This window comes from Gobio gobio (genome assembly GCF_949357685.1).
Source record: "Gobio gobio genome assembly, chromosome: 3".
Lineage (NCBI taxonomy): Eukaryota > Metazoa > Chordata > Actinopteri > Cypriniformes > Gobionidae > Gobio > Gobio gobio.
Genome location: NC_137099.1, coordinates 33279842 through 33290619, shown reverse-complemented (window position 1 = coordinate 33290619; position 10778 = coordinate 33279842). Strand labels below are relative to the sequence as shown.

The window sequence follows — 10778 nt, the reverse complement described above, 5'->3', positions numbered from 1 at the left end:
ACCTACACTTTCTTTTTCACCATGCAATTGTTAAATCTTTTCATTTAAAATAATATGAAATCTGAAGGGTTAAAACAATCCTCTCTGAGGTCCCTCTCCAATGCAATCTTTATTAGTAGCAAGCATCCCTAGCTCAACTTCATTTGTCTGTCTGAGCCAAAGACTGAGACATGAAAGATCACTGAACCACAATTCTATGTGCAACGGCTTGTGAAAAGCTAAATGGCCTCCCATTGGCTTTAGTCGAGACACATCGGAACGATCAATGGGCCAGCAAGGCTGTAGCTTTCTGCTGAGGTCACACAGTGGGGCAGCTTTGAGGTTGTGCCTCAACAGATGTCAGTAACATTAAGGCAGACAGTTGGGAGAGAGGAGGCTTGATACTGCATTCCATATCAAATGACTATTTGGTCTCACTGAATGATATTCAGATACAGTATTTACAGTTGAAGTTGCTCTCCTGGAAAGTGCTCATGTAATCATACATTTCATAACATTCACTTTGGCACTATACAATACGCTGTTATTCAGCAGCATTGGTCACAGCCAGCTATGAGGTGAATCACAACATTATAACTTTAATTTAAAGCAAAAAAGTATTTGAAAATCAGACAAAAAGACAAAGGTACAAGACTGTGTACTTAGCAGCTTTAATGAGCTGCAATCTTGCATTGCACATAACTTATTATCAAATAAAAAACAATGGATACATATAAAACTATTGATTTAAAGATGTTGATTATGTATTTGGAAACAATATATTTTACGTTTATTGCAAACTGCCCTATATATACTATATAGTAGGCGAAAAACATATGTCAACAGAGTAGTATTTCTGAATTCAGTATTCATAAAACAGTAGTCAGACTTACTACTTCCTGCAAGATTCTGAAGTCCGCATCCGATTGGCATTTTACTATCCATGGGCCATGGGATAGGATTTGTGAATGGCAGTGAAGTGACACAACTAGTGCTGGTAGGTCACATGACAATGCTATAACACAATTCACACTATAAAATACTTAGAGAGTATGTGAAAATCAGTTCCCTTATATTGAATGGCATTCTTACTTATGTTGCAATCTATAAATAAATTACAAAAATTCTGACCCAATTACAAGCCAAACAGCAGCTTCTAAAACAAAGTCCACTTAGGCCTTGTTCAACAGAGAAGTCTATTCAATGACTGTATTATAGGTAAAGTTATGTAACAGGAGCCCTGAGGACCAAGCCATTAATATACTCTGCACAGACAGCTATTGACAGATTCCGTGGCATGCCTGAATTTGCATTTTATTTAATCATCTGCCTTTGGCATTTCTTGTCTTTACCAGAACATGAATGCTTTTTTAAACTCCAATATAACATGATATATAACTGATTGGCTAGAAATATCTGATATTTACCCCAAAGCTGTTTTCATTTTTGATAAAGATCTTGGAGAGAATGGATGTAATGTAATCAATCTATCTGCTTGTAATGTCACTGTGACATGGACACAAACAAAAAATCTCCCCTCGCTTCCAACCTGTGCCATTCTCAAGAGATTAATACAGTATTAAGTGTAAATGACTTAACACCAATCCACTTACAAGGACACATGCTAAAATCCTGATGTTAAGTGTGTCAAACACAGTTCCACAGTAGAGAAAATCAGCAGCTAATGAGACGCTTGTTCTATCAAGGAAGTTGTGGCCATTTGAACTGTCCTCTTTAATCACATGCATATTATTTGCTGTCCCTGAAGGCAGAGTTTAGAGGGTAATAAGGATAATAAGTTATGGTGTAGATTAACATTTTAAAAAGCTGATTTTGATTATTCATTGTCAATTAGAAGTGAAAAAGCAAGATCCGTTTAAAAAGGTTTCACTTTGGATTTTCCCTTGGCCTCCTTCAATGATATCTGATATCCATTTTTTTAAACTTCTAAAACTTTTTCAAACCTGAGACTTATGTATTGACATGGAATCTGTGTCACCATGCTAATGTAATTAGGTTTCAGAGGAAAACACTAATCCATGGAGGAGGCAGGCTTCAGAAATCCCCACCAGAACAGCTAATTGGATGGTCAGTATAGACATTAAAATGTTAGCGCTCTCACTGAACTTTATCTACTTTATCAGATCGTGTATATAGGACAATGACAACAGAATAAGACTGAGCACAAAAAAATCCTGATAACAAAGTTTTTTTATTACAACAGTTTCAATGTTCCATTATCGATAAATGGTTTGTGGCAATATAACATGGTTGCTGAGGTTTTTTCTTTTTACAAAACCCAAGAAAAAAAAATTGATCTACAGCTGAAAGCGATCACATTGAATTTACTTTTTGAACGATGATAACCGCCGTACAGTAAGACAACCAAGACAGGGTGCAACACAAAGCAACCCCAAAACCACATCGATAAAAAGGGCACACTCAATTAAAATACAACACCCGGTGCTTAGAAGTGTTTTCACATCGAGACTGAATTTGCTTTTTTTCCTCTTCTTCTTCTTTCTTACCAATAAAAAAAGCATTTCACTGAAGCAGCACTAACAAGAAGGTGTTAATCATTACCAACATAAAAATCCAAGATTGTGCAGTTTATCCTATAATTTGAAATAAAAAATACAATGCCATAACTTTGTGAGCTGGTCACTTGTCAACAAAAAGCCACGCCTCAATCGGATGATGAATATTTGGGGATATCCACTAGGCCACGCCCCCTGTCCTATGGCATAGTCGAAACCAATACAAAATAGCCCACCATGGGCACCAGATGAATCCATGCCATATGCTCCTGGAAGTAGAAGCTTTCTCTTTTCTTCTCGTCGCTGGACTGGACAAGGGAGGCGGTCCAGGCGCATCTAGGTGTTGCTAGAGGGATCGGCTCATCCATTTCTGACAGTGATGCAGCTTTAGATTTTCTTTTTTTTTCGGTTTCACATATTTTTTTTTTTTTTGGTTACAAAGTTATACTGCTAAAAGAAGTGAATGAAAAGAAGGCAATGCAGGGAAGGGAGTGTGCACAGTGCATGATGGCAGCTTGTGTCTTCACGAGGACGCCTGCTTCTCCTGTTCAATGGCTGTGGACAAAGAAGGAAGAGAGAATTTGTTTTTTTAATTCACCTATTCTTTGCGGCCATTCGCACTCAATTTGTGCTTCTCATTTGATAACATTCTGTGCAAAGATGAACAAATTATGGACACAGATATAGACGTTTCCAAGTACAGCTTACTATAGTTACATAATACCAGACAGCTTGGTTGTCAACAAAAGGGGACAAATTTGTGTTGAAATTCTTACTTTCTTTAGATGGCAGTGGGTTTTTCTCCTGGGTCTCGGTCTTCTTCAGCTTGCTTTTGTCGAAGCTGGTGACCTCCTCCAGGTTTGGTTTGTCAGACATGATTGGTTGTCTGCTTAAGGAACAAAAGAGAATAAAAATGTAATTTATTTTCCACGCTTTCTTGTCTGCAAAGCACTTCAGTCATTCCGAGAGAGCGAGGGTTGCTTGGCTAAAACTCCTGAGGCAATGAAGCTCTTGAAATCTATTGTTCATTCGGAGGAGATTTGCATCACATCCCGTTGATTTTCATGACAGTGCCACACAGCACTGAACAAAACCGCACCCTTTTTGAATGGCGTCTGAGACAGCAAAAAATGAATATTTACATAACAATAGCAGTTCCCACGCTGAGATTACAAGAGAAGCGCAAATATGATGATTCAATACGACAGCGGATTGTTTTGCACATATATTTTCTTTTTTTTAGTTAGTACAAATCTGACAGACTTTTGCTCATTGAGCTCGGTTTCTTTCGTGTGCATGGTCGCACAGACCATATCTGGATTTCATAGACTGGATTTCACAGAATGTGATTGCATTCAGGAAAAACCACCGCCCTGTAAGTTACCGCTTTATCAGCCAGCACACAATGCTGCCGTTTCTTTTAACGCCCTATTCACCAATCACACGTTATAACACATTAGCCTACTTTGATACAAATAAATGTACCAACTGACATAATGAGTCACATCCTTATTAATGCATTTGCAGCACAAAGAGGCTTAACAAAGGAAATAGGTTAACCGTCTTATCGCCTGGAGTTATCTACTTTAAAGCAACATTTGGGTATTTGTACCATTTATACCAATGTTATAAAGATGCATTGAACACATCACATCTCCAAATACAAAGACATACACTAGCTATTTTTCTATAATTATTTGGAAAAGGCTAGATTTCACACGTCAAATAAAAATGCTGATATAACGGGTTGAGTGTTTACCAATCGTTAACATGGTACCAATAGAATAATTTTATATGCGTAGCTCTGAAACACATACCTTTGTAGACGGATAGGAGTTTAAAGTCTTTCGCTGAATTACGTTGCAGTATTGTGGCGCGCCAATGCGCAAGCATGAAATATATAGAGGGAGATATGCTAATCAAAAGCTGACGTCAGACCTCAGTTCTCCTGGAGAACAGAACAGGGTTTAGGACAGGTGATAGGAATGTAACATTATCTAAATTATTCGTTTTAATCATAGATACCCACAAACAGACATCTTGTATAGTTTATTTCAAAGAGATCTATACATATCTGCATTATTTCTTTATTTCTTTATTTTATTTTATTTTACATTTAAGATGATAATTAGCAACGTGCCACGACGCCATCTGGTGGACATTTTAGACTGTAACATTTAATTTTATGCACTAAAATAAAATGTAATTGATTTTGCTCAACAGTTTAGTTTGATTAGCAGAGGCTAACATAACAAATTAGATAGCGATAGAAGTGTATAGGTCTACGTGTTTAAAAAAAAATGGTAGCATATACGAATGATAAATAAAATAAAAAACATTTTAGAGTGAAATATATCCCGTGTGCAATATAAACATTACGTTTCCAACCAGGTAACGTTACTGTTTGTACCTGTTTCTTGACACAGTATTTTTATTGCATATATAACTTACCTTTCGCAATAATCTTTGGGGGACTTTTATATGCTAGTGTAGGGGGCTCCTAGTTTGGAAATGATCCGGAAGGGATCTTGAGTACATGTGCGTTCATGTATTTAGAGTTTCTCACGTGTAGAACGATGGGTTTTTGATGCTTAATGGATCATTCATAACCTAACATACCAGAAAACATGAAGTTTGCATACAAGGTATGACATACGCTATTTTATTCGTGATGTTCTTCTGGTGAATAATTGTGTGTTTTTTCCTTAGACGTTTTTGTGAGATCTGGCTTGATGGTTGACGATTTAGTTAAAACATATTTTACAATATATATATAAAATAAAATATTTTAAATAAATGTTGTCTAATGTGTATGCATGAAAGAGGATGACTGAATTGAACTTGTTCGCATTTCCTTCTAGTTTTTCAACTTATTAGGGGCATTTTATCGCCACGGGAACCTGTCTTTCTCTAAAGATGGGAATTCTGTCATCAGTCCTGTCGGGAACCGCATCACCGTCTTTGATCTGAAAAAGTGCGTATCTCTATTTCATGACGTTCAAACACACTGATTTCATAGGCAGTCTAAGTGTGAGCTGAAATGTTAAAGTTATACTGATTTAAGATGAGGAATGCTATTTTTTCCATATATCTTCAGCAACAGATCAGAAACCTTGCCAGTGTCCACCACAAAGAACATCACATGTTTTGGAGTCTCTCCAGATGGGAGTCATGCCATACTTGTAGATGAAGGTATTGAAAAGTTCACCCTTCTCCATGCATCATTTTTTTTCTGTCATGACATGTGCAAGTCCATTTTGAAAATAACTCAAAATCTAATTAAATTCAGAGAAATACGTATAAAGGTTATGAAACAGAGAAACTAACAGAACATGCTAATGAAATGTAATATTGAATATTTTGCACCTTTTCTGTGTCAATAATCAAGTTAGCAAATTTGTGACATCGCCCATGTTAACTCTGAGATGTCCTTGCTTCCAAAGAAGCACAAGGTCTTTGGGACATTTTCAAATCATGCTGGATAACATGGATAATCAGGTTTAACCCAATCTTGTGGCGTTCATGCCGGCTCAAGTATATGCTACTTAAAGAAAACGGGATATGACAAATACTAAGAATTTTTTTATTTATTTTTTATTCATTTTAATGTTCAACTTTTAATTAAAATTACTATGGTAATATAATTTGGAAGGGAAAAACAAGGTAATAAATGGAAGCATAGAACAAGCTTTGGATTTCACTGTCCAAGTTGGAAAAATGTGGCGCAATGAAAGTTTTGAGTTTGACACCGTTTAATGAATGTGTTTCAGATGGAGCAGCCGTACTGGTCAGCTTGGTCACTCGGGCAGTACTTCACCATCATCACTTCCATAGTCCTGTTCACAGTGTGTCCTTCTCGCCTGATGGAAGGTCAGCTATTGCACAACTGCACTCAGTGCTTATCTACACACAATATGACTTCATGTATGTGTAGCTCTTAAATCATGTTCCTTTTATTTTCTTTGTAGGAAATTTGTAATAACAAAGGAAAATGTGGCTCTAATGTATTATGCGCCTGGAAGAAACCGAGAGTTTAATGCATTTGCATTAGACAAGAGTTATTTTGGACCATTTGATGAGACAACTTGTATTGACTGGACAGATGATTCGAAGTGCGTAAAAGCTTTTTCCCCCCTATATTCTTTCCTTCAATGTATGAATTCTGCCACACAACAGTAATTTTCTTTACGGTGCATTTTTCTACTTTTTTTTTTTCAATGTGTTAAAATAAGTATGAATCATATGTTTTGTGTTTGTCCACTTTTACATAATGGTTTCCCAATGTGTTTGAAATATAACAAGTTGCAATTTTTGGACCGTATTTTACCACTGTGTAACCCATTACACTTTCACTCTCTTTCACTGATAACTAGGTGCTTTGCTGTTGGTAGCAAGGACATGACCACTTGGATCTTTGGAGCAGAAAGATGGGCAAATCTCATCTACTACTCGCTTGGTGGTCATAGGGACGTCATAGTGGGCTGTTTCTTTGAGAAGGACAGCTTGGATGTAAGTTTGTATAAAGTGTCGGGCAAATCAACTAGCAGCCCACCAACCCCTATCATTACAGATTTATTGTCAAGAGTATTTTGTACCATATTGTTGTATATTAAACTAGGGATGTTAACCGATGACCATTTGACCGATGGTTGACCGTATCAACGTTAACCGATCAAAGTTGTCGGTTAGGAAAAAAAAGTGATCTCTAAATTAGGCTATTATAGACAGTGGACTAAACGCTACTACAGTTAGCCATCTCATTCCAAAATCGTTTTGTGTGAAGTGAACAAATCCCTCACACTCAATTTTTCATAACTCGACTTTGTACTTAATATAAGATGGACATAAGATGGGCTTACATTTGGAAATATATTACATCTACATTTCAGTGGTAACACATAAGGTGTTGATCATCATCTTTCATTATTATTGTTAGCACTACCTCGAACTAAAGCGGCGTCTCTTCGGAGCTGTCATTTTCTTAAATGAGCCGCGGCAATGTTTCAAATGAGCTTCTAACGCTAGACAAATGCCTTTATTTTCAACGCGATCACCTTGTACCCAAACCATTTCGAAACTAAGGAGCCATTTGTCCTCCGAATACAAACTTCCTCGGCGCCGCGTTTGCGGGACTCATGTTTCGCGCTGTAGGGGATTTTAAAAAAGTGACGTGAGTGGAAGGGAGGCGGCGGCGCCGGGACAGTGTGTGTGTGAGAGCGGGAGGCAGAGCGGCAGAGAGATGCGACAGAGTTGCGAAATTGCAGGCGCGGCTCGCGGCTGTTATTTCAAATAGCGCAGCATATTTTAAAGTAATCGGTTAACCGGTTTCAACTGGCTAATGAGGCTCGGTGGTCGGTCAAGAAAATGTTTCGCCATCCCTATATTAAACATGAAAAAAGTCATAATAAATTCATTGCATTTTTCTGCCTTAGTATATGGCAACATTGCAATACTAAAAAACTAGACTTTTCCCAAACATCACCATTTTCAACTGTTATTTAGAAATGTTTGTTTTGAACATTTCGCAGAAAATGTAATGTGCTGTCAGTGTCTTTCAAAGTAATACTTTTGAATTTTATAAGATACTCATAACCAAAACTAAAGTTCTAAATATTTTTTGGAGCATGTTTTCATGTAATTGAGTAAAAATGTTCTGTAGTACATCTTTTCAATTAAGCCGCTCAGTTGCTAGCTCTTTTAATAGGACTTGATCAGTCTCATTATGATATTGCATGTGGAAGGATTTCTTTCATCATCTATAATATTCAAAACTATTGAATCTAGTCTTTGAAAGCTTTCGGGTAGTGTCATGAGTGACTGGGTTAGAAAGGAACACTGTAATTACTGTAAAGTTTGTTTTTGCAGTGCTTAAATGACATCTTTGTGCTCACATATGGCACTTTTAAGCTGCTTTTCATTTGTTTTCACAGATATACACAGTGAGCCAGGACGGCACTTTGTGTGTATGGGAAAGTGACACTGAGCTGGAGGGCTTACAGAAGGGACCAAAATACTCTGAGAGAAAGATGCAGAAGGCGAAAAAAAGAGATGAAGTAGGGGAGGAAAACGATGATGATGATATTGTGGAAATTTTGGGTGAGGATGGAGAGACCGGAGGAGATGTGATTAAAGGAAGCACAGAGACACCAAAAGAAGTGGAAGGCTTCAAAAACGTCCGCTATTCACAGAGGAGCAAGTGAGTTTGTCAGTTTTTCTCTCAAACTATCCTTATCTCCTCATCTACTGGTCAATTCTTAAAGCCATGTTCACACCAAAACGAATGTGCGGTGCGATAAGCATTTTAATTTGAATAAACGGTGGTTAATGCATCTTTTCAAACAAAAACAAACTATTTGCATGACAGAATTTTTCACAAAGAGGTGGTGTAATCATGATTGCCAACTTCTTGCAGTGGAAAGTAGTTAAAGGGTTAGTTCACCCAAAAATGAAAATTCTGTCATTAATTACTCACCCTCATGTCGTTCGACACCCATAAGACCTCTGTTCATCTTCGGAACACAAATGAAGATATCTTAGTTGAAATCCGATGGCTCAGAAAGACCTCCATTGGCACAATGCACTTTACACTCTCAAGACCCATAAAAGGTACTAAAGACGTCGTTACAAAGTCCATCTCACTACAGTGGTTCTACAATAACTTTATAAAGCGACGCAAATAGTTTTTGTGCGCAAAAAAATCCTAAATAACGACTTATATAGTGATGACCGATTTCAAAACACTGCATCATGAAGCTTCGAAGCGTTATGAATTAGCGAGTCGAATCATGATTCGGATCGCGCGTCAAACCGCCAAACTGCTGAAATCACGTGACTTTGGCGATCCAAACCGCTGAATCGACTCACTGATTCATAACGCTTCATGATGCATTGAATCGGTCATCACTATTTAAGTCTTTATTTAGTTTTTTTTTGCACACAAAAACTATTCTCGTCGATTCATAGTTATTGTAGAACCACTGTAGTGAGATGGACTTTGTAACGACGTCTTTAGTGCCTTTTATGGGTCTTGAGAGTGTAAAGTGCCATTGTGCCAATGGAGGCCTTTCTGAGCCATCGGATTTCAACTAAAATATCTTTATTTGTGTTCCGAAGATGAACGGAGGTCTTACAGGTGTCGAACGACATGAGTGTAAGTAATTAATGACAGAATTTTATTTTGTGGGTGAATTAACCCTTTAAAGCCAGCTCAAAAAGTCGCTCAATGTCCCAAGATGACTATGCTAATTAGCACGTATGTGATGTTATTGTCATATTTGCATTCTCAGGGTTTTTCCTACATTGAAAATTTTTTTGCGGCCGCCAAAACAAATTTTTGTCCCGCCAAAGCTTTATTTGATGAGTTATTGTGATTTATGAATGATGTAGAATAGATGCTGCGCTTGTGACTGAGTGTCAGAGAACGATCAGAGAGCTCCTCCCCCGCTCACACGCTCTCTGTCTTCAAAATGAGCATTCTTAGCTTTCTAATATTTCACATATTAAGTTAATCAAAATCAAAAGGTCGGAAGACCGAATCCATGTTGCACGTGGCGCTATCAGACGATGTTTTCCTTGAATTACCGCTGGCTGTGAAATGCGCTCAAAAAACGTTGACTGATTCTCTGACCAGCTGGCAAACCATACTTTCAATAAACGGGAAACAAATCCTGTCCGGTTATGAAGTGTTTTCTGTGTGTTGACATCTTTCGCGATGTTCTAACAGACGGGATTCACACACAACGCGTCTGCTAATGTCCAATTCGCGACCTAATGACTCATTTGAACCGAATCATTTTAACAAACAACTGATCTGTCCAACACTGAAATCACCAATCAGTTTAATAATTTACTCTGAACATCTGAAATGAGAACACAAGTGTGCTTACCCAATTTAGCAAGAGTGGATAGTAAGAATTAGTTTGAATTATCCACAGTCTTTCAGCTTATTTATGTGGACAATGTGTAATAAAATAAATAGCCTAAAATCATTTAGTTTAGACTGGAGTGAGGTGAACCCAGAACAAAGTTGTTATTAGTTAGCTGATAATTTTATGAAATTGAATATGGCAGAAAATTAGGCTATTTGTTCATTTTTTTAATACTACTTTTTAATATTGATATGATTATATACCAAAACAATTATCAGTAAATAGTGTAAAAATGAACAAAAACAAACATCAAGGTATCCCACATGAACAAAATACTATAGTATATTATAGTAAAATTACTCTAGTAAATACTTAGTGTTTTTGAACCATGCTA

At 37.2% G+C, this 10778-nt stretch overlaps 2 protein-coding genes across 3 annotated transcripts in view; one reads left to right on the top strand and one right to left on the bottom strand.

Annotated features, from left to right (window-relative positions):
- Positions 1 to 2172: 2172 nt before the first annotated feature.
- On the bottom strand, positions 2173 to 4437 carry tmsb4x (thymosin beta 4 X-linked). Of its 2 annotated transcripts, none has more exons than XM_079812903.1 (3): positions 4334 to 4437; positions 3293 to 3402; positions 2173 to 3071 (listed from the first exon to the last, which is right to left on the bottom strand). In XM_079812903.1, exons 2-3 carry the CDS (start codon positions 3390 to 3392, stop codon positions 3040 to 3042), a joined length of 132 nt encoding a protein of 43 aa, XP_079669029.1. In that variant the 5' UTR covers positions 3393 to 3402; positions 4334 to 4437; the 3' UTR covers positions 2173 to 3039. The 2 variants fall into 2 exon arrangements, with proteins under 2 accessions (XP_079669029.1, XP_079669028.1); XM_079812902.1 differs by having other exon boundaries at positions 3293 to 3405; positions 4334 to 4414.
- A 574-nt stretch (positions 4438 to 5011) lies between these two features.
- The window catches only part of pwp2h (PWP2 small subunit processome component), a 30562-nt gene continuing 24795 nt past the window's right edge, over positions 5012 to 10778 (top strand). Inside the window, exons 1-7 of the mRNA XM_079812853.1 lie at positions 5012 to 5161; positions 5378 to 5490; positions 5614 to 5708; positions 6287 to 6386; positions 6485 to 6628; positions 6890 to 7025; positions 8447 to 8712. Of these exons, the coding sequence (XP_079668979.1) occupies positions 5144 to 5161; positions 5378 to 5490; positions 5614 to 5708; positions 6287 to 6386; positions 6485 to 6628; positions 6890 to 7025; positions 8447 to 8712 (872 nt within the window). The 5' untranslated portion in view covers positions 5012 to 5143. The remainder of the gene's footprint in view (positions 5162 to 5377; positions 5491 to 5613; positions 5709 to 6286; positions 6387 to 6484; positions 6629 to 6889; positions 7026 to 8446; positions 8713 to 10778) is intronic.

Bases quoted from the DNA above. Each gene is read 5' to 3' on its own strand.
- tmsb4x (XM_079812903.1), bottom strand. From the start codon at position 3,392: ATGTCTGACAAACCAAACCTGGAGGAGGTCACCAGCTTCGACAAAAGC. The intron at 3,072-3,292 runs GTAAGAATTTCA...CTTTGTCCACAG, and splicing joins CCCACTGCCATCTAAAGAAA to CCATTGAACAGGAGAAGCAG.